At 34.5% G+C, this 24,794-nt stretch overlaps 1 protein-coding gene across 1 annotated transcript in view; it reads left to right on the plus strand.

Moving 5' to 3' along the window:
- Positions 1-24,794, plus strand: part of TAF4B (TATA-box binding protein associated factor 4b) — a 131,112-nt gene that overhangs the window by 28,891 nt on the left and 77,427 nt on the right. Inside the window, exons 7-9 of the mRNA XM_081262847.1 lie at positions 3,843-4,457; positions 13,732-13,852; positions 14,666-14,771. Of these exons, the coding sequence (XP_081118973.1) occupies positions 3,843-4,457; positions 13,732-13,852; positions 14,666-14,771 (842 nt within the window). The remainder of the gene's footprint in view (positions 1-3,842; positions 4,458-13,731; positions 13,853-14,665; positions 14,772-24,794) is intronic.

Raw genomic sequence — 24,794 nt, forward strand, 5'->3', positions numbered from 1 at the left:
TTCAACATGACAGTAATTCAGTGTGAAGATATAACAATGTGAGAAGGAACTTTAGTACTTTTGTAAACTGTAAGGCTCAGTCATAGTATTGTTTTCATTTGAACATTTTGAGAAAACAGGAGTAATATCTCATTCGTGAATATAATGTTATATTGTTTAATAATTGTACAGGAATACATTCAAATTCTTGTGATTGTGAGAAAATAGGGTTTTCTAATTTGTCCTAATTTCATGTTCTCTTAGAGTGATAAACCATAATAGTGCCAAATTTGGTGGGAAAATTATAATTTAAAAAATTAATTTATATTGTTAGGCATAACCTATGGTTTATTGAAGTATATAGAATCTGGATTGCAGTAGCTTGGATAATAGGAGCTTATTTTTGCAGACTTAAAAATATCCCATTTATATTCTCAGAAGTTAAAAAGGAATTAAATTGAAATGTATAAAGTCGTTAAAGAGTCTGGGCTGTAATGAACCAAAAAGCCATGTTTTTTGGGGGTGGGGGTGGGGTTATTGAATCAAGGGATGTTTTACTACTGAGCCACATCCCCAGCCCTTTATAATATTTTATTTAGTGACAGGGTCTCTTGAATTGTTTAGGGCCTCACTAAGTTGCTGAGACTGGCTTTGAATTCAGATTGTCCTCTGCCTCAGCCTCCTGAGCCACTAGGATTACAGGCTTGTGTGCCACTGCACCTGGCCTTTTAATATTTTATTTTGAAACCAGATCTTGCTAAGTTGTTTAGGGTCTCACCAAATTGTAAAGGTGACCTTGAGCTTCTGATCCTTCTGCCTTAGCCTCCCAGGTTGCTGAGATGACAGGTGTGCACCACCATGCCTAACTCATCCCATAAATTTTGACATAATAGAATGAGGAGTTGCCTTTTGAAATTTTTGGGTTAGTTGTCTAGGGGAGATGTAGGAGGCTTTAAAAACTCCTTTTGTTGCTTCATGAAAGAGGAGTGGAAAGGAAGATGTAAGCATCCCGTTTTCATAAGATGTTTTAACACCAGAAAGTGTTTCTGAGTAGGTAGCTAAATTGATTAGGATAAGTCATGTGATATGAAGTGTAACTAAAGAGACTGAGAATGTATTAGCCAGAGAAGACTTGATCTGGGGAAATGAAGTCAAAGGATCATTATATATTTTAAGCACATATATATGAAAGAGATTTGTCCTTTACACTTCTAGAATCCATAACTAGGATTGGATAAATTTGCCTAAAAAGATGATGAGCTATTTGTGAAATGATTCATACTCTTTTCTGTATGACCCATTTGTCCACTTGATTGAGAAATTAGAGGCATTTCTTCCTGAATCCCTTTCATTGGAAAGGTCTTCAGCTCTAGGTACTGCATTTCATAATGATGACTCACTCTCTTTGAGTATATGTGTGTTTTGTACTTATTGTTTATACTGTGAAGGAGAAGGAGGAAAATTTATGTAGCAGATGTTGTTAGTTAGCTATCGATTACTATAACATATACCTGAGATGTTTAGACTTTTAAAGAGAAACATTTTGTCACACAGTTCCAGTCCATGATCAGCGGGTCCCATTGCTTTGGCCCTCTGTGAGGCAGTACAGTGTCAGGAGTACATGGCAGAGTGAAACTGCTAACCTCATGGCTTGGTGATGAAAGGAAGAAAGAAGAAAAGACTAAGCCCCACAATCCACTTTGAAGGCATGGTTCAAATAACCCAAAGAGTAGGCCCCACCTCTTAAAATTTCTGCTGTCTCTCAGTAGCAACATGCTGGGGCTGGGGATCAGGTCTTTAACACATGGGTCTTTCAAGGACATTTAACATCCCAAGCTGCCAGGCGTGGTGGTATCCACCTATAATTCCAGCAACTTGGGAGGCTGAGGCAAGAGGATTGCAAGTCTGATGCCAGCTTCAGCAATTTAAGCAAGACCCTGTTTCAAAATAAAAATTTAAAAGGACTGGGGATGTGCCTTAGTGGGTATGCCTGGGTTCAATCGTGAGTAAATCCACCCCCTCAAAGAAAAAAAAAAAAATCTAAACCATAACAGATGCTCTGCTAGATCCTTTACATATAATTTTGGAGCTAAGTAGTAGTTTCCATTTTAGAGAGGACCATTTGAATCTACTAACATTATTTTTTAAAATCAAACTTACAGGCCTAGAATTTAGGCTGTTTTACCTGTTGCTAGATAACATTACCTGTAAATTACAAATATTACTATGAAGGATTTGCACTTTGTATCCATGTTTTTTAAAAAGAGAGAGAGAGAGAGAGAGAGAGAGAGAGAGAGAGAGAGAGAGAGAATTTTTTTAATATTTATTTTTTTTAGTTTTCGGCAGACACAACATCTTTTTTGTATGTGGTGCTGAGGATCGAACCCGGGCCGTTCGAATGCCAGGCGAGCACGCTACCACTTGAGTCAGGTCCCCAGCCCTGTATCCATTTTTTTTTTTAAAGGATCTTTCTTAGACTCTTTTCTTGAGAGAATTTCCCTGCCCCCATCCCTGAGAGCTTTTGGGGGTTGGGTATTACATAGGGATGAAGGAATTAACATTTTAGTTTAACTCTGGCCGGGTAATGAAAAGATAATTAATTCAAATATTTATTTGCATTGTCTCTCTTATTATTGAATATTTCTTTCCAATTATAGTTTTCTGAGAATCTCCTGTTAGAGTCCCAGTTTAAACTTACTTAAATCATTTTTCCATGTATTTCCAGCTGTTTGTTTTTTGCCATTTTCATATTTTGGAAAAAAGTTTTTGAAGGGTTTTCTGCTTTCCTTCGTTACTATCTATCTCTATCTCTATCTGTGTGAGTGTGTGTGTGTGTGTGTGTGTGTGTGTGTGTGTAAACTGTGCTTTTGCTTTTATTTATTTTTTATTTATTTATTTTTGATACTGGGGATTAAATCCAGGGGCACATAACCACTGAACTACATCCCCAGCCCTTTTTTATTTTCTACTTTTTTAAGTTGCTGAGGCTGGCCTCAGAGTTGCAATCCTCCTTCTTCAGACTCTCAAGTTGCTGGGATTCCAGGCGTGCACCACTCTGCCTGGTTTATTTTTTTTAAAAATTTTTATTCTTTGAGTATTTCCATTGTTTCTAACTCTTAATAAGCAATGTGACTGAATTTTAAGTGTCACAATAAGGAAATCTTACCAAATAGCTCATGAAGATAACCTACCATTTTTGTATTTTCATATCTTTTTTTTTTTTCATTTTTACAAACAAAAATCCCAGGAGTGAAAAGGCAAAATCTACAGTTTTTCACTTGAATTGTCTTTGTTCTTTTAGTAAAAGATACAAAGATAAACACTTGACTCAAAATTTAGTCAGAAAATGTGCTAATAACTCAATTAAGAAAATTGTTTTAGATTGTAAAAATCCATTTGTTTGTATTAGATCTATTTCAATGTAAAGACAATTTCTATCCAAAGTTTTTAAGTTATTTTACAAGAAATTCTGCTGCATTGTAAATTTATGGCTACTAAAGTCAGCCATGATCTTTTAAAGAGTTTAGATGAATAGAATACAGAGAAATATGATAGTGTTTTTTTAAATTCCCTTTCTTGTGATTGTACATGATGTGGACTTACACTGATTATGGATAGTGTTTTATTTTACCAAGTTGGTAATTGAGATATCCAAAATAAGTTTTATACTAAAAATGATAATTTCACATTGAAAAATCACTTTTGGGTTTTAAATTGTATCTTATACTGATTGGATAAAATAGGTTTTCTCAACTGAAACACTTGATGTAGTTTTGATTTGCTTTATGTTATAAAGATGAGAGAGAAGTGTTTTTACGTGTAACTTATTTTCAGTATTTACTTCTTTTTCTTCATGTTTCCAGAAAAGTGTTACTGCCTTACGACAACTTCTGCCTAATTCCCAGAGCTTCATTCAGCAGTGTGTTCAGCAGACTTCTGGTGAGGTGGTTATTACCACCTGTACCTCAACAGCAACACCTCCTGTGGCAACAACTACAGTTTCTTCAGCCCAGTCTGAAAAGCCCATCATTGTTTCTGGAACAACAACATCTAGAACTGTATCTGTGCAAGCTCTGAATCCACTTGCTGGTCCAGGGGGTGCAAAAACTGGAGTTGTGACACTACATTCTGTGGGTCCAGCTTCTGTACCAGGAGGAACAACAGCTGGAACTGTTTTGCTTCAGACTTCAAAACCACTTGTGACATCGGTACCAAATACAGTAACAAATGTCTCACTTCAACCTGAGAAACCAGTAGTCTCTGGAGCAGCAGTAACACTGGCTCTTCCATCAGTAACTTTTGGAGAAACTTCAGCTGCAGCTCTTTGTATTCCATCTGTGAAACCTGTCATTTCTTCTGCTGGGACCACACCTGACAAACCTGTCATTGGCACTCCAGTCCAAATCAAACTTGCCCAGCCGGGCCCCCTTCTTTCACAGCCAGCTGGTGTTCCACAGGCGGTTAAAGTCAAGCAACTAGTGAGTAAAATTTTATTTTTCCTCAGTTACTTATTTGGAAAGTTTCAGACATTCAGAAAATTGGCAAGACTAGTAAAAAACTGGCAAGACTATATATCCTACCAAATTTGACAGTTAATTTTTAATCGCATTTGCTTCATCTCCCTGTCTGTAGTCACATGCACAAAAATACATTTTTTTTTCCTGAATCATTTTTGAGAATTGGCTGCAGAAGTTGTGACAGTGCATTCCCCCAAATACTGTGTCTCTTAACAAAAAAAAATTGTTTTTAAACATTAGCAATTCATATCATCATACGTGAGACATTAATATTGGTACAGTATTTCCCACTTGTCCCAACAATGTTTCCTGTTCTTGCTTCTAGTGAAGAATTTCTTATTACATTTAGTTATCACTTTTTTAATCTAGAACAATGCTCCAGTTTTTTGTGGTTGTTCATTATGTTATAATATTTTAAGTGCCTGGGCTAGTTGTTTTATACTGTCCCTTTGTTTTGTATTGCCCAATAGCTAGGGCTTTAAATAGGTGATAGTATGATAACATTTCTTTTTTTTTTTTTCAAAAAAAAAATGCTGAGGAAGACAGGTGAACGGATAAATAAGTTGTATTTTTTCCTAAATTTGGTCATTTGGGGGATTCTTACGTGAGAGAAGGAAATTTTAGCAGTTTATTGATTAGTTGATATCTAGAATGTTCTGCTTTATTCAGGAGCAGACAGATTTTGTGAGAAGACTGTGAGTATTGTTAGCTTATGGGAGAGAGTGCATGGTTTTTCTTGTAAAGTTCTTCCCTTCTTTATACCATAACAGAGTTTGCTTTCTTTTGATTTTTGGTGATTGCCCATGTTCTTTTTTGTAAGCCTTTGTGTTAGAGGTTGTGTTTTGAAAGTTTTTAGTTCATTGTTCCTTGGAATGTAAACTATGTGTATACTCACCACCCTTGTTTGCAGATCAGAATTAGAGGCTAACATCTGTGGATTATTGTCTTCTGAGGTAGAGGGCTGCTTTGGACATAGAATCAAAGGAGAAGATAAGCCAGGCCCGGTGGCTCATGCTTATAATCCCAGCAGCTTCAGAGGTTGAGGTAGGAGAACTGAGAGTTCAAAGCCAGCCTCAGCAACGGTGAGGCGCTAAGCAACTCAGTGAGACCCTAATAAAATACAAAAAAGGGCTAGGGATATGGCTTAGTTGTTAAGTGCCCCTGAGTTCAATCTCTGGTAACTAACATTCCCCCCCCCACACAAAAAAAGGGGGAAGATAAGGTACCCAGAATTGTAGGGTAGTCTTAACTCTTGGATAGTTGGGAAGTAATAGTAATTTCCTATGCGTGAATCTTTTTTTAGCCCTTCCTATTCTGGGTCTGATTTTCAAATACACCTGCAGTGCAAGATTTCTCTGTTTGCCTCAACTTAATCTCAGAGATAGAGCAACATTTTACATTTTTTCCAAGCCCCATATATCCAGCTTTATTAAAGATTCTTTTCATAAACATGAGATATTTCAAGTAGGACATGGGTAAGCAATTGTTAAAAGTCTACAGCAACTTTCAAACTCCTTTCTTGGGTAGACTACCAAAATCAGAAAGCACCACAAAACCCAATGAAGTCATCAACTGATGTTCTGACTAGGGAAAGTTTAGAGTGAGGATTGGCATTTCATATTTAACCCTGATTTTCAGGAAATGAAATGAAAAAGGCAGAATTATCAATCTGAATATCATTAATCTAGAAAAGGAACTAATGCTCTTTTGAGGGGCACTATCTCAGTGATGTCACTGGAAAGTTCAGATTGCTTGACATGTGGGTAAAACCAATTTTGGGGAGTCATGTCCCTACATGTCTCTGGGTTCAGGGGAGTAAATCCACACTGATAGAGAGGGAGAGGAGAACATAAAGATGAATTTGAGTTTTTCCACACCACAAGGCATTTGTGTCAAGGTGACTGTATGTGTCAGTGTTAGGGAATCTCTCCTCCTGGGAGCCAAGAGGAAATCTCTCAAAACTAGTAGGGTAAGGTGTTTTCCCTACAGCAACTCAATTTTGGAGACATTCTATTAGTGACCTATGTTACTTCCCCCAAAACAATGAAATGTTCTGTTTTAATCAGCTTATTTTTCACTGCTACAACCAAAAGACCTGACAAGAATACTGAAGAGGAAGAAAACTTTATTTTGGGGCTCATGTTTTCAGAGGTCTCAATCCATCGATGGCCAACTCCATTCTTGGGGCCTGAAGTGAGGCAGAACATCATGGCAAAAGAGTGTGGTGGAGAAAAGCGGCTCAGGACACGGCCACCAAGAAACAGAGAGCTCTCCTCACCATACACAAAACGTACCCCAAAGGCATACCCCAGTGACCTATGCCCTCTAGCCATACCCTACCTGCCTACAGTTACCACTCAGTTAATTCCTGTCAGTGGATTAATGCACTGATTTAAGGCCCTCATAACCCAATCTTTTCACCTCCTAAACCCTTTTGCATTGTCTCACACTCGAACTTTAGGGGACACCTCACATCTAGATTCTAACATATCGTGTGCTAACAATATAGTTTAAAAAAAAAAGGCAAAACAAAGTTCTGCATTTTTATGAAACTTGGTAAAAAAAAATAGTATTTTAAACTGTTCAGTCACTAGAAGTACATCATCATCAAAAACGTGCACCCTTCACTCCGCATCTCTAGCACCGTCAGCTTTCTGTGCTTGTCTGTTTTAAGGTATCTCCATCTTCTGCAGTTATTGCCATCCTGGCCAGCATCATGTTTTCACTTGGATACCTTCTCTCCCTTCTTTACCGGGCCTTTTTAGGTTTGAGCTCTGGCTCTGGAGGAGCAGGAGCTTGCGGATATTCTCAGGTTCATTCTTCAACTTGACTTTTTTAGCATCCCCGGCAGCCTTTCTCTTGGGCATGGGTGGGGATGACAGGCGGACACAGGCACTGGATGAGGGGATGCCGTAGTGTGTGGCTTTGGTTGGTGGTTGGGGGGTAGCTTTGGTTGGTCTGGGAGTTGTTTTTGTTTCTTCTTCTAAAACAAACTTTTTAGAAGCAGTGATTAAAAAATTAAACATTGTTCTGATAAGCCAGGTTTGAGGACCACTGCAACAGAGGAATTGCCCCAAGGAAAGGCTTCTTTGGGGAAGAACTGAATAGAATTGAAATCCTTTTTATAGGTCATAACTGATGATTGAACCAATGCTAACTAATCATTATTGATAGTCTTGTAGCACATAGGTCCCTAAGGTGAAATAATACTTTGTTAGCTACATAGACTTCTAAGAGCATATTGCTTCTGTGCAATGGATTTTTAAATTCTTAATGAGGAAAAGGCTTGGAGAAAACTAAAGATCCAGAAATTCTAAGTGACCTATCCAGTATTAGTCAGCAAGTAGTGGATTTCAGTCTAAAATCCTGTGACTTTGCCATTAGGGTTTGGTTATGATGCTTCCAGCAGGACCTTCTAGGTTTCTGGAATGTCTTGAAGCAGAAAACTATCTGGTAATATAATAATATCTTGACAGCATTTACATTTTTGGGGTTTAATTTGTTATACATTAGAAATAATTTAAATTACAAAAAAATGTAACAAAATCTGATGGTAAATTTTAGGGGGATTTTAATTCATACTTTTATTCCTAAAAGGTTGTGAAAAATTTAATATTCCACCATAATATTAAATATAAAATGTGAATTTTGCTTTCTTTTTTGGCCTTTGTTTTAATTTTGATTTGATATGCCTATTCATACCTACCTATTTAAAATGGCAAAATCCACAGTGGCAGGTCACTGAAGATGCCTTGTGAATTTATTGAATAACAGATTTACTTGGTCTAAAAGAACAAAAAGCATTTTGTATGGTAATGTATAGAGAGGACAGAACTAGGGTACTCTTTCAAGTCAGCTGACTTAGAAAAATAATATTTTAAGGAAAGTACCAATTTAATCTTAATCCGAAGTGAGGCTTAAAATACTGAAGATGCTAGAAAAGACTAAAGCATTTTATATACCTTATAAGAAATATGCAAATAATCATTCAAAGTATGAGAGACCACACCAGACCATAGGATCCATGTAACTCAGTATGGTGTAAAGAATATGCATTTGGCTGTCTTTTTTTTTTTTTTTTTTTTAACTATGGATTGAACCCAGGGGTTCTTAACTACTGGGCCACATCCCCAGCCCTTTATTTTTTGAGATAGGGTCTCACTATGTTGCTGAGGCTGGCTTTGAACTTGAAATCTTTCTGCCTCAGCAGATATTCCAGGTATGTTCCACCACACCTGGCTTGGATGACTGTCTAAAAATGTCAAGTGTAGAATTTTGGTAATTTATTTCTTTAATTATTTATGAATTTAAAACTTTTTCCACAATATTTACTTCTCAATTGTAGTAGTTCTTCTGGAGAATTGTATGGCCTGCCTCTTAGGTAAGGTATCTAAATATTATGCTTTCAAGTTATAAGAAAAATATTCTTAAGCTATCATTGTAGGGATTAGATTTTACATTATTAATAATTTATCAAAGAATACATTTTTATCTATTAACTGCTTTTACAAAAATGGAGTTTTCACTGCATGCTATCCTTTCTGTCTCATTGATTATTATATATTATACTTGGGGGTTCTGCCAAAGCTTTCATGTAAATTAACTGAAATTGTTCAGTTTCTTTTAGCTGTTTTTCAGTTTATACTCAGATACTTGAAATGTTGAAATATGGCCCTAATAAGTAGTTCTGGGGATTTTACCTAAGAATTCAATTCCTATAAATGACATGTTATTGGCTGCCTATCAGTGTTGGCATAGTAGCTATTATATTATATACTCAAACTAAATATTGAACTTAACATTTTACTTCTAGTTTTTGTTTCAAGGTGGAGAGTGGATGAGTTGGATTATGGGTTACTAAAGCTAGGTAAGATAATTAAATAGAAACTTTCAGAAGACTTTGCTGAAAAATCTTCCCTTTGATATTTGTGAAAAAAAAAAAGTGTTTTACTTGTTTGGGCAAAAGCTAAATTAAATTTCATTTTAATTAGCAAAGCTAATTTAATTTAGAAAAGCTAAATTTTAATTTCAGTCTGTTCATTTTAAAATATAAATTTTGATAAACATTTTAACTGATTTAAATGAATAAAATAAAAAACCCTCAGATTCACAATATATGCAAATAAAATTCATGAATGAGGAAAGTTAATTCAAAATCCCTGACCTCTATTTTTGCCAGAAAGGTGGATAATTTTGGAGAGTAAGCTGAATATTGTTATAGTAGTCTTGCATTTATTTATCCTTAAGTCTCTTTTTTATTTTTTGCTTTCAAGTATTTTTTCCTTTTTAAAATATACTTTTTATTTGTGCATTATAATCATACATAATAGTGGGATCCATTGTATATGCTTGCACATGCACATAATATAATATTATCACTTAAGTATCTTTAAAAATAACTTTTACTTGGAGATAAGGTAGGAAATTTTTATTGTTATTTGTTTTCTTATTTTAAATGTGTATTTCCCCTCTATTGTATTTCTTGTTTAACAGTATCACAAATATTTAATAAGTGGCCACTCTCCAAATATTATTCTTTTGTGGATATAAGAGAAAAACAAATGAGTTATTTGTGCAGTATAAGTGTGATAACTTTCAATTTCACTGTATTAAAGTAAAACTGAACTCCTAAAATAAATTTACCCTAAATACTAAAAAAGAAAAATTGTTGTTGTATTTTTACTTGCACCTAATTATTTTGAGGTAGGAGAAATTCTTAAAGAATTTTACAACAAACACATGCTATGTGAAATAATTAGTGAGAGGTAAGTGTTTTAATTGCCTCTGATGTCACAGTTCTCACAGGATAGGAAAAATATTTTCAATTTGTAAATTTTAGTTTGTTATCATGGTAGTTGCCAATATTTTCTTTAGAAAAGAGAAAATAAGTAAAAATTGAGTTAGAAAAAAATTGGTAAAATTTTTCATTGGCTCAAGTAGTTGACCCTCAGTTATTGAACTGACCTTCTTGGATCCTAAGTAGTTTGTCTTTTTTTCTTCCTTTTTTGCATTCTATTTATGAGAGTGGAAAGGTGGAATTAGTTTTTGATTTTACTTTTACTTGAATAGGACTAATGAAGAAAGAGGTTGAATCCAAGTAAGGCCTGCTGTTTATTTACCATATATAAATAGCGATTGCACAGTAAATTCCTCATGGGCTATAACTGAATTAGAATTGTTATCATGATATTCTTGATATATAGGTTGTTTGATGCTAGTTTATTCAAATTTACTTAAGAGATAGTTTTTTTTATAAGAATATATTAGAATTTGTGGAAAATAAAACTGGAGACATTATAGTGTCCATATCTTTATATTAGTCAATAAAAATTTTTATAAGAATTTTCATATGTAGAGAAATTGAGATTTATAGTAAATATCGTACAACCACCCACCTAGATTCTAGCATTTATAGCTGTTAAACTTGATTTATTGTGTATTTATCCAGATGTCTTTTTTAAAAAAAATATTTATTTTTTAGTTTTAGGTGGACACAATATCTTTTTTTGTTTGTTTGTTTGTTTGTTTTTTATGGTGCGGAGAATCGAACCCAGTGCCTCATGCATGCTAGGTGAGCGCACTACCACTTGAGCTACATCCCCAGCCCCCTTGCTGTCTATCTTAATTTTTTGATGGATTTCAAAGATTTTTTCCTAAATTATTAAATATAGATATCACAGTTCAATATTTGTTTATATATTTTTTCTTTTGAGGCATATCTATTTACAATGACAAGCACAGATTTCATTTGTACCACATGAAAAGTTTTTTTTTGACATTCAGTTCATACTGCTGTGTAATTCAGACCTCTCATCAAAATATAGACTGTTGTCGTTATAATCTCTGAGCTCTCTCCTGCCTCATCTGAGTTGTCAAAATGTAGACTTGTTCTCTCGTGCCCCTTCTCCATTCATCAAAATATAGATTATTGCCATCATCTTATTGCCCTTTCCCATTCAGACCCCATTGCCATCTTCCAGAAGCAGCAACTGTTCTGATAATTTCCTCCATGGATTAGTTTTCCTTTTCCTAGAACTTCATATTAATGGTATCAAGGTATTATTTAAAATAATTCCTTGTTCACATATATCAGATTATAGTTAATGTGAAAGAAACAAGAATATTGCTTAGCATTTCTAGACCTGTAATTTCTATAAACTGCTTGAACATTAGTTTATGTTAATATCCCCAATAAAACATGAGAACTTGAGGTGTAAAGAAAGCTAAGGTACGTACTCTTTCCCTTTCTTTCCTTGATTCCAGAGTTTTGTTTTGTTTTGTACCTGGGATTTAACCCAGGGATGCTTAACCCCCAGAGCCATATCCCCAGACCATTTTTTATTTTGTATTTTGAGAAAAGGCTTCACTCTAAGTTGCTGAGGCTGGCTTTGAACTTGCAATCCCCCTGCCTCAGCCTTCTGAGCTGCTAAGTAATTACAGGTATGCACCACTGCACCCGGCCAGAGTTTGTTTTGAAGGGAAAGTAAATTAGGGTCTTAGTTTTTAAAGAGCACAATAGTTTTTCTTTTCCTTGCCAAATAAGAATAAATATGTCTTCTTTGGGCCAATTTCCATTTCTCTAAAATGATTTCATTATCCATAAGATGCCTAATAAAGTGGGTTTAGATACTTTCTTTGAAAGAAGACCAGTGAAATCTCTTATACATTATTGCTCATTATGTTTTATTTTGCTTGGCAGGTGTGCAAGAGTGCACATTGTCCCTTTTTTTTTTGTTGTTGTTGTTAGATTTTTAGATTAGTTACATGTGCTCCTTAGGTTAGCATCGTTAAGATGAGGACTGATGGGGACCTAGGTTGTTGCTGTTTGTTTGGTATCAGGAATTGAACACAAGGGCGCTTAACCACTGAGTCACATCCCCAGCCCTTTTTATTTTTTTATTTTGAGACAGGGTCTTACTTCTTTGCTGAGGCTGGCTTTGAACTTGCAATCCTCCTACCTCAGCATCCTGAGCCACTGGGATTACAGATGTGCACAACCACACCACGCCTAGGGTTTTTAAATCCCACCTGAAAACTTTATGTAATTTTCATGTACCCATCAAAAATGGTAGGAAGACTAACTGGTAAACAGCTTACTAATAATATCTTATTACTATCTCTCATAATTCAAATACTGAAAAGAAGAAACTTATAAAGTGAAATTGACTTATAAAATGAAATTGACTGCATAAATGAGATTCCAGATATATATTACTTCGTATACTTTAAATCTGATCCCTAGGACTTTATAAAAGTATGATCTCAACTTCATTGAAATGCATTATTTTTCCAGTTCTTTTCTGTTACCAAAGAATGATAGCAATTGATTTACTTCAGCTTGTATTTTTTTTCTCTAGGAACATTAGTTCCAGTAGGATTACTTTACAGAACATTATTTTCTCACTATTTTTTTAGTAATATACACTTGCCTTTTAATTTTGTTCACAAATATTAGAAAGTGAAATGAATTATACTCCCAAGATTCTACTCAGAAGTCTATATCCTGCCCAGACCATTGCTCATTTATATTACCCATATGGGAGTTTAAGTACATCTAAATAGTTCAATTCTTGGCCCAAATATATGATAATTGTTCCTTGAAGTGAATAAATGACCCTCTGCTGTTCTGGCTTTTCTTTTTCTTTGAAGCCAAAAGTAATAGCACTGTTATTGTTTTCTCTCTTTGCCCCCCAGTCCTCTCTGAATTTCTTGAATTTTTATCTTGGAGAATGCCTTTAGCATTATCATTTTTCCAAATGGTTTAGGAAGATACTTTTGAAAAACAGCACATAAAAAGTCCTTAACTTTTTAGAGGTGTATTTTGAAATATTTATGGGTAAAAGTTATATCTGGGATTTGCTTTAAAATAATAAACAATTGTGGGAGATAGAAAAATGGACCAGATAAAGAAGAAACAAGATTGTTCAAGAATGAGTCATTGTTTAATCTGGATAATCTGTATTTTTGTATATGTCTGAAATTTTTCATAAGTTAAAAAGTAAAAATAGGAACCCTGTGGGGAATTTTATAAATTTGAATTCTAGTATAATAGTATAGTGTGTGAGATAGTCATGTCTTTCACTTTTGAACAAGATCATTTTACTACATACAAATTTAAATTTAAAATATATTTATAGCTGGGTGAGCTCAGGCAGTTATTAAAAGTGAAATTTTGTCCTTTCTTTTTATAGCATGTTTAGTTGAATGACTGTACTGATAGTTCTAATTATTTCAGGTTGTCCAGCAGCCTTCAGGAGGCATTGCAAAACAAGTGACCACAATTTCCCATTCCCCAGCATTGACCATTCAGAAATCTGGACAGAATAAGATGCCAGTGAACACTGTAATACCTGCTAGTAAGTTTCTTCCAGGTAGACACTGGTCTGGCTTGCCTCATCACACTGTTTGTGGAATGTGGTGGGTTTTGCATAACTTATTTGTTGTATTAAGAGAGATTTGGGGGGCTGGGTTTGTAGCTCAGTGGTAGAGCACTTGCCTAGCATGTATGAGGCAGTGGTTTCGATTCTCAGCACTGCATATAAGTAAATAAATAAAATAAAGACCCATTGATAACCAAAAAAAAAAAAATTAAAAAGCAAAAGAAAGTTGGATTTTTAAAGTTGGTACCTAAGAGAATACTGAATGATAACTATTATAGTCTTTGAACATATATAGACAGTTTTTAGGGGTGTAGGTTGTTTTAGAGTAAATGAAGCAACTACTTATGGTATTCCATAATTAAATAAAACAATCTAAATAAGTATTTTTCAAACTTATAAAACTTGCTATAACTTTTTAAAAAATGTAGTTTGGAAATCAGGTAAGGTAGATCTTTTTAAGTGTTTTAAAATATATTAATATAAAGGATATATTATTAACCTATGTTTCCATTACCTTTTGTACATGATGGTTTTTATAGTGATGCTATAGGCAACTTGAGACCATATAAAGAGAAATGGAGGGATCTTTATTTTACAAGATGATTTTTTTAAATGTAGGGAATATATTCATTGTCCTATTTGAATTTAGACAAAGTTCTGGGGAAGCTTGAAATTTTTTTTTGATTAGTGTATATATATATATTTAAAACTGAAGCTCTGAATTTTTCCTAATGTGGCATAATTGCTTTTTTTATATTCTACTTTTTCCTTTCTTGTTTGTTTTTATAGCTTCCATTCTAAAGCAAATTACTTTGCCTGGAAATAAAATTCTGTCGCTTCAAGCATCTACTCTTCAGAAAAATAAAGTAAAAGAGAATGGAACTACATGCTTCAGGTAAAGAAAATAAGTAGTTAAAAACTTGGTCTAGTTTAAGGATGTAATATTTAAGGAAAAAATAAACAGGTGACAAAGACTAATTCCTAAATAAAATAGATATATTGATGCCTTTAAAATAATCTAACAATACTCTTTTAAGTATTATTTATAAGCAGTAAGGTCTATCAATCTTAAGTATTTTGCTTAATGAATTTTGAAAAACATATACCTGTGTAATCATAATCCAGATGAAAATACTGAATATATCCATGGCCTTTATGCACTTTTCAAATCAATTACCCACATCTCCTGCCTCTGGCAGTCACTGTTCTTATGTCCATCACCATTGATCACTTCTGTGTATTCTTGAACTTCAAGTATATGGAATATTTTATTATTATACTAATGTCCCTTTATCTTCAGTTTTGCTTTCTGTGTGTTCAGTGATCAGATGTCATAAGTGGTCTGAAAATATTAAATGGAAAATTCTAGAAATAATTCTTAAGTTTTAAATTTATGTGCTATTCTGAATAGTGTGATGAAATCTCAAGACTTCATGCCCAGGAAGTAAATCATCTCTTTGTCCAGCATATGCATTCTGGATATGCTACCCATTTGGCTAGTCATTCAGTAGCATATAGGTTATAGGATTAATTTACAGTGCTTTTGTGGTAGTCTAACACAGTATCACAATACCTGTGTCATTCACCCCATTTCATCTCATTAAGTAGGCATTGTATCATCATAATATCATCATCATCAGAAGGCTGAGCACAGAATGATGATATTTTGAGAGAAACCAGGTTCACATAACCTTTATTACAGTATATTGTTGTCACTGTTTTATTTTTATTGTTAATCTTTTACTGTGCATAATTTATAAATTAAACCTTACAGTAGGTATGTGTGTATACAAAAAAAGTTGATATATTTGGGGACTGATTCTAGGACTCCACTCAAACACTAAAATCCACAAATGTTCTAAGTCCCTTATGTAAAAGAGTATAGTATTTGTATATAATCTGAGCATAGCCTCCCAAATATTTATTTTTTAATTTTTAATTTTTTTATAGTACTGAGGATTAAACCCAGGGTCTCATACATACTATGTAAGCATTCTACCATTTCCAGCCCTTTTTTTAATTTTGAGACAGGGCTTCGCTAAGTAGACTGGCCTGAATTTGAGATTATCCTGTTTCAGCCTCTTTTTTTTAAATATTTATTTTAGTTGTAAATGGACACAATAACTTTATTCTTACTATTTATTTATTTATCTATTTATTTATACCAGTGATTGAACTCAGTGGCACTTGACCATCCCCACATCCCCAGCCCTATTTTGAATTTTATTTAGAGACAGGGTCTTGCTGAGTTGCTTAGTGCCTCGCTGTTACTGAGGCTGGCTTTGAACTTGCCATCCTTCTGTCTCAGCCTCCCGAGCCACTGGGATTAAAGGTAGCAACTTTATTCATTATGTGATGCTGAGGATCGAACCCAGTACCTCACACATGCTAGGCAAGCGTTCTACCATTGAGCTACAATCCCATCCCCTGTCTCAGCCTCTTAAGTAGCTGAAAATACAGATGTGCCACTACCATGCCACGCTCTTCCATATAGGTATAGTACCCAGTACAGTGTAAATTCTATGTAAATAGTTGTTACACTGTATTTAGAGAATAATGACAAGATCAAAAACTATGTATATAATTCAGTACACATGCAATTTTTTTCTTAATTGTGATTTGTTCTTTTCTGTCCTGTGGTGTTCTCAATTTTGTCCTTTTGACTCTTTTTCCAAAAAGTACTGCTCGCTCTCTCCAAGAAGCTACACTTTGTATTTTTTTTTTTTCCCTTGGTTCTGGGTATTTAACCTGGGGTGCTTTATCACTGAGCCACATTTTCAGTCCTTTTTATTTTTTATTTTGAGACAAGGTCTCACTAAGTTGCTGAGGGCCTTGCTAAATTTCTGAGGCTGGCCTGAAACTTGAGATGCTCCTGTCTCAGCCTTTGGAGTTGCTGGGAAAATTGGCATGAACCCACTACACCTAGCAGGAGGCTACACTTTTAAAAATTTGCCAAATTAAATTTTAATATTTTTTGACTTGAAATACACTTAGTCTTCTTTCCCATAGTTTACTTTTGCCCACTGCAAGTTCTCCCATCTCTATAGTCTTTTTAGACTGCTTTTGCTTGCTTTGATCCTTGAGGTAATTAGGCTCTGGGTCAGGCACCATAGGATGAGAGATGTGCACTGAAATTTACTATTTTTCTCTTTCCTTTATAGTTTTGAAGTTTGTATATTCTTTATATTCAGGTTGTACTGAGGTTATTTAGTATCTGTTTTAGAGGAAATATTGGAAGACAGTGGTCTAGGCAGTCATAATCTTACTCAGTGAGTTTTGACAAAAGGCTAAACCCATGTATCCAGTGCCATAATCAAGATACTAGAAATACTCACCCCAAAAGGTTCCTTTGTACTTCTCTCCATCTAGTCCCTAAATTATATTTCAGATTCCAACCACTGATGTCCGTAACATTGTAGATTAAATTCGTTCCTAGGGTTTTGCATCCATGACATCATACAATTTGTATTCTTTGGCTTCTCTTGCTCAGCATAAGTCTTTGACTACATCTAGGTTGTTGCATGTGTAAGTAGTTTGACTTTTTATTGCTAAGTAGTATTCCATTGTATGTATATACTGTTGTTTATGTTGTCCTTTCTTGGTGGATATTTGGGTTGTTTCATTTTGGGCAATTATGAATAAAGCTCCTGAGAATACTGTGTCTAAAACATGTCTTTATGTGGATATAGATTTTTCCTTCTTTAAATACTGAGTTATGTGGTAAGTATGTGTTTGATTCTATTAAGAAACTGCCAAACTATTGAAATTTTAGCCCTTCTGGTTGATATATAATTGTAGCTCATTGTGGCTTTAACTTACATTTCCACAGTGATTAATGATGCTGAGTATATTTTCATGCCTTATTGGCCATTTTGTGTAACTTCTTTAGTGAAAAATCAGTTTGGATATTTTACCTATTTTAAAATTCAGTGTTTTTGTCATGAGTTTTTTTCTGAATCTATTTAAGGTGATCATTGATTTTCCCCCCTATTTTCCTAGTATTATAAACATTGATTTTTAAAAAAATTTTCAGGGCTGGGGATGTGGCTCAAGCGGTAGCACGCTCGCCTGGCATGCGTGCTGCCCAGGTTCGATCCTCAGCACCACATACAAACAAAGATGTTGTATCTGCCGAGAACTAAAAAATAAATATTAAAAATTCTCTCTCTCTCTCTCTCCACCTCTCTCACTCTCTCTTTAAAAAAAAAAATTTCAAATATTATGCCAACCTTTAATTCATAGATTGTTAATTAGCTTTTTTAGATTTTTCTGTCTTTGAATAACATTTGTTAAGGGTTTTGTATTTATGTTCATGAAGGATTTCAGTCTATATTTTTCTGGATTTTATAGTATTTTGTACCCATGGTTGTTCTACCATGGGGTTATATCCCCAGCCCTTTGAATTTTTTGTTTTTAGACAGTCTCACTAAGTTGCTGAGATTGGCTCAAACTTAAAATCCTCTTTTCTCAGCTTCCTGAGCTGCCAGGATTGCAGGTCCTCATGAGGACCTGGGAAAATGTGTAGTATTTGGTTTGAGGGTGTAGTGTTTTGTAAGTGTTAGTTTGGTAAAGATAGCTAATAGTGTTCATATCTTCTGTATCCTGGTGGTTTTTTTTTTTTTTTTTTTTTTTTTTTTTATTCCATCACTTACACAGAGTGGGTATTCAATCTCCACTTATTTTTTTCCATTTGTTCTATTGTGTTTTACATTATGCAATTGAAGCTTTGTTATTAAGACACTTCAAGACTAGTATGCCTGGTTGTTTTAAACTTTTGTGTAGAGTTAATATTCTTTCTTCCTAAAGTGAAGAATGAATGGAATGTACTTTGTAACTACATAGGTCTGTTGTTTTCTTTTTTTGGAGGATGGGGATGGTTTTTTATAAAGTCAGTTCATTCATATAAACAGGCTATTTAAGTTTTCTATTTCATCTCAATGTCAGATTCAGAAAGTTGTACTTTTTAGGGTTTTGTACATTCCATCCTAATTTACAAATTTATTGGCATGAAGTTTTCATAATACTTCCTTTATTTCAAATGCCTGTGGGTCTGTATTGGTAGTGTACTACTATGTAGTTTTCAAGGATTTTGTGTTTTTTCTTAGTAATTAATTTTTTGGGATATAGTTATTTTTTATTTTTATTTTTTTTGGTACTGGGTTTAAACCCAGGGGCTCTCAACAACTGAGCCACATCTCTACCCCTATTTTGTATTTTATTTAGAGACAGGATCTCACTGAGTTGCTTAGGGCCTTTCTAAGTTGCTGAGACTGGCTTTGAACTCCTGATCCTCCTGCCTCAGCCTCCTGAGCCACTCGGATTACAGGTGTGCGCCACAGCGTCCACCTTCCCTTTTCCATTTAATGTCTATAAAATTTGTAGTTAAATTCCCTGTTACCTGGCGAGGGTTTTGTTTTAGGCAGACTTTTCCCTCCTGTGACCAAAAGGACCCAACCAGAACAGCTGTAAAGGAGGAAAGGTTTAGGGGCTTACGGGTTTCAGAGGTCTCCATCCATAGAGAGTAGGCTCCATTCCTCCTGCTCACAGGGAGGCTGAACATCATGGCGCAAGAGTGTGGTGATAAGGCTGCGGAGAGAGATTTCCAGGTTCCAGATACAAATATATACCCAAAGCCACGCCCCAATTCCTGCCTCCTCCAGCCACACCCTACCACTTCACTCAGTTAATCCCTATCACAGGTTTAATTCGCTGCTTGGGTTAGACTCTTATAACCCAGTCATTTCTTCTCTGAGCCTTCTTGAATTGTCTCACAGGTGAGCTTTTGGGTGACACCTCATATTCAAACTGCAACAGGTTTTTATTCATTTGTTAATGTTTTTAAGGTTCAGCATTTGATTTTGTTTTTATCTTCTGTCTATTCCATTGATTTTTCTAAAATAAGCATGCCTTTCTTTTTCTTACTCTGAAATTAGAGTACCTTTCTTTTCCTAGCTTCGTAAATTAGAAATTTGGATGATTAAGTATAAATCTTCTTTTTCTGATATAAGCATTGTAAAATTGCTACCAAATATTGATTTAACAACCAAGTAAATAGTACCCCCTCCCCCAATGCTGGGTATCAGATCTAGGACCTCTTGCGCACTAGACAAGCAGTGTTTTCTTGAGCAATATCTTCGGTCTCTAAGTACACTTATCCCTCCCATTTTCATTTATGTCAAAATGCTTTTTTTCTCTTTTCCCTCTATGTTATAGTGCAAATATTTGAGGCTTTCATAGATATTTTGTTTCTTTAAAATAAAAATTTTGAGAATATAATCTGTATAAATTTAGTCTTAAATTTATTGAGACTCCTCAATATAGCCACTCTTTGGGAATCTCATGAGGACCTGGGAAAATGTGTAGTGTTTGGTTTGAAGGTGTATTGTTTTGTAAGTGTTAATTTGGTAAAGATAGCTAATAGTATTCATATCTTCAGTATCTTCCTGGTGTTTTTGGTTTTGTTTTTTTGGACTTGTTCCATAATTTACTCAGAATGGGTATCAAATCTCCACTGGTGATGGTAGATTTCCTTATTTTTTCCATTTGTTCTCTCTTGTGGTTTGCATTATGCATTTGAAGCTTTGTTATTAAGAACACTTCAAGCCACTAGGGATGTGGCTGTACAAACTAATGAGTGTTCAGGCCAAAAGTTTTGTCCATTATATTCCCATTGACAAAGGGTTGCCATCCCTCCAGTTTCTGCTAGCTTCTGTTCAGTTTTCAGATGGTTGCTTTTAAAATTTTTAATTGTTATTAATACAACCCCTATTTCTTTTTTAATGGATTATTGTTCTGTGGTGTAGTTAACTTATTTTTTCCTCTTAAATAATTTATCATAGTTACTTTAAAATCACTGTCTAGTATTTCTATTATCTAGGTTACCTTTGGAGTTTGCTTCTGTTATGTGGCTTTTTAGTCCTATTTCTTGGTGTACTTGGTAATGTGTAATTCATTATCAGATGTGAATAAGAAAATATGATAAGAATTTTGCATTAATTCCCTTCGGAGAGAGGATTCAGTCAGCATCCTTTAAGGCACCTTGAGGAGTAATCACCTCAGTTTGGTCTGTGATTGAGCTGGCTCAAAGCAATATGTAACCTTTCCAAGATCCTGTGTAACTTTAGTTCTTCCACCCTAGGATGTAGTCCCTGAAGAATTTCAAGTAAGACTTAGGGTGTTTTCTTTCCTGGAATGTGAACCCAATTTTTATTTCTTACCGCTTTACTTCAAAAATACGTAAAACTGACTTTTCATGGGTTCTTTATGCTTGGCTTCTTTGATTTTTCTTCTGTAGTGCTTCTGTGTCAGATCCCTCACTTCTTTATATGGTCCTGTCCTATCCCTCAAGCCATAGAATCCTTGAGCTCCAAATTGCTGTCTCCAAGAGATTGCCTAATGCTCTTTTGGCTTATTCTGCCTCTTAGTAACTGCTGTCTTTGAGGCATTTTAGCATCTTTTCCACATTAAGAATTAGCAGATGCCCATGGGTGAAAAACAAGGGAGAAAATTGGGATTACTCCAGTGAGGCTTTCTTCTGTCAGGATTGTGTTCCATCAGTACCTGGTTCCCTTGGAAGCTCTGTGATGCCTTCAAATGAACTTTTAGAAATAATTGTTCTGGTTGGGTGTGGTGGCACTTGTCTCTAGTTAAGCTGCCCCAGAGCCTGAGGTAGGAAGGTCTCAAGTTCAAGGCCAGCCTGGGCAGTTTAGCAAGGTCCTATATCAAAGATTAAAAAGGGGTTGGGGGTGTGGTAGAGACCTTCTAGGCCTAATCACCAGCACCTCAAAAAAAAAAAAAAAAAGTTCTGACTTTATTACCTTTTCTTTCTCAAAACAATTATCTGATGTAAATAATAGTCTCCAAATAGAATCAGAGTTCTTGTGATTTGTAAGAACATTTTGTGTTTATATATTTATTGAATTAGTGTTTTTCAAGTCACTTTCTATGATGGTGTATTTTGATGAATAGAAATTGTGTTTTTTTCCCTTCATGACTTGCAGAAGTTCTTAATTTTAAAGTAGATGAATTTGGCAGTTTCTTTCTGAAAAGTGCTTATTTTTGCCTGTAGAGTTCCTCCTGGAAACCATAAAGACATTTTCCTGTATTGTCTTCAAGTTTTACTGTGTGTGTGTGTGTGTGTATTGCTGGGGATTGAACCAGGGTCTAGTACATGCTAGGTAAGCACTCTAGTTGAGCCCACAACTACATTCCCATCTCTTGAAGTTGTCCTTTTTTTTTTTAAATTTTTTTTTAAGTTACAGTTGGACACAAAATCTTTATTTTATTCATTTATTTTTATGTGGTGCTGAGCTCGAGCCTCAGCACCTTGTACATGCTAGGCGAGCGCTCTACCGCTGAGCCCTAGCCCTAGCCCTAGCCCCTGAAATTGTACTTTTTATATTTAAAACTTTATTTCAACATCAGGAGTTTATTTTGTTCTTTTCCTATGGTGTGGATTAGGGATCTTAGTTCTGGTTGCATTGTTGAAGAGTCCATCCTTCCTCAATGACCTATAATACAGTCTCCATTGTCATACACGCAGCAGTCTTTTCTGGCCTATCATTTTAAATACTTAAATTTCCTATAGCACACTGTTTAATTTACTATAATTCCAAAAATAACTTTTGTATCTGATAAAGCATATTCTTTGCCTACTTCTCCTTTATTTCATTTCCTTCCTCTATTTCCATACTTCCTCCATCCTCTCTGGATTTCCTTGGTTTACTTGGATTTTTAGTATTCCTTATAAACTTTAAGAACCTCAAAAATATCTGTTGGGATTTGAATTGGCATGCCTTGAGTCCATAGGTCCATTGTCCTCCAGGTGATTTCTTGATAATTTTGAGCCTGTGTCTGTGAACATGATTTATGTCTCCATTTATGCACATCTTTAATGTCTTTGTATTAAAATGTTATAATTTTATCTATATATATTTTGCACAATTTTGTTGCATATATCTGTCATCTTTATTTCTAGGTACCTTGTATTTTTGGTAATTGAAATGTAGGGTTTTTAAAAATCGTTTTCCAGTGGCCTCAAGTTATTATTTTGAATGATTTTTAAGATTATTTGAAGTTATTTATGAAGACACTAATGTCAAGAATAAAATTAGAATTATAGATTGACTTTTGGGGGGCTGTTCACACTTTAAAGATCTCATTCCATTTTTCCTTGGTATTATGTATGTGTATGTGTTCACATTCAAAGATAAATGTTCAGGGAAAAGTCACCCTTATCAAATTACAGGGAAACATTAACTCACTTGGAATTCCAATGACTTCAGTCATTTGATGACCAAATGTTGAATGTTAAAACTATTATGAAATATTAAAAAATAAAATGCGGAATAAAAGATAAGAAGGCAATGATTTATCTTATTAAAATGAATACAAAGATTTGAAGAACTAAGTAGGATATTTAGAAGTGAAAACTGTAGTTGAAATTAAAACTTGATTGGATAGGTAAATCAGATTTAACCTGAGGACCTAAATTGAGTTTTCTTTACTTCATTGAGGATTTGTGAGTATTTCTGGTAGGAACCAGGGATGACTTGGAACCATATTAGCCCTGTTTTGGCTCAGGAATCTCAGATACTTTTTCCCACTGTAGTGGAGATCCAGGAATTCGTGCTAGCCACAGGCATTACCCGTAAGGCAATTCTTTCTTTAGGGTGTACTCATTGCTTGTTTTTCCTGACACTTTTTTTTTTATTTGACAGTTTCTGTGAACCCAACAATGGAATGAAAATGTGTTATGCTTGTCTAGTTATAATGTTGCATAATTGCTCCTCAATAAATCTAGTCCACTAACTGCCTGCAGCAAAAGTGTCACCATTAGTATTTTCTCTGGGAGATTTCTAGCTTATTATTTTTGCTCATTTATCTGTTGAGTGCTTATTGCTTTCTAGACCTATGTATATATAGTGGACAGTAATTCTTTGTTGTATATGTTATAAGTATTTTTCTTCTAATCTTGTTTAACTCATGACTTGAATTTTATTGTCTTTGGTATAGGGAATTTTAAAATCACATTATTAGGTTTATCAGTCTCTTCCTTTATAGCTTTTGAATTCTAAGAAATCCTTCCCTATCACGAGCTCATAATGATGTGCTGCTGTGATTTTTTCCAAGATGTGTGTGTGTGTGCGCGCGTGCATGCGTGTGCACGTGCACATATATACATATATATATACACACACACACCTGTAGAGGCTTCCTTCGCATATGTACATTTACTCTTATTTCTTCAATAAATCTTGAGATTTACTTTTTCCCAACTTGATTGCTGTCTCAAGAGTTGTTACTGAAGAGTTCATTACCTTTGGGATTTGAAATGCCACTTTTATCTTACAGTAAATTCCCATTTATAAAAGTGCATATTTCATGTAAATTGGATGTTTTATTATTATGTTAATGTATTTTAATTATTATAAGACCATAATTTTTTATCTAATAGTGTGTATTCTCTCTTTTTTTTGTATCAAACGTATATTGATTTTACATGCTGTTTTTCTCTTGTGCGTGTATTTTAGCATCAGCATGGCATTTCCAAGAAATTTTTGTATTGAGATTTTTGTGATTAGCTTCATTGGGATGGGGGAGAGAATTGACTTTATTGTGGAAGATTCCCACTTAGGAAAATGGTTATACATATTTGTTAAAACTTAGAAAGGTTATAATAACAGAAAAGTGAAAAACAGTTACATCTACAAGATAGAATTTTATTTCTTATATTCAGGAAAAAACTAGAAAACTGGAAAGTAGTCTAGTTGTTATAAGAATTATATTTTATTGTGTAGCAACCCAGGATTTCCTGGATATGTGTACACCTAGGCATTTTTTTTGTTACATTTAATTGTGTATAATAATGGAGTTTGTTGATACTTTCTTATACATGCACACCATATAACAATTAAAT

This window comes from Spermophilus citellus, assembly GCF_964194105.1.
Source record: "Spermophilus citellus genome assembly, chromosome: 12".
Lineage (NCBI taxonomy): Eukaryota > Metazoa > Chordata > Mammalia > Rodentia > Sciuridae > Spermophilus > Spermophilus citellus.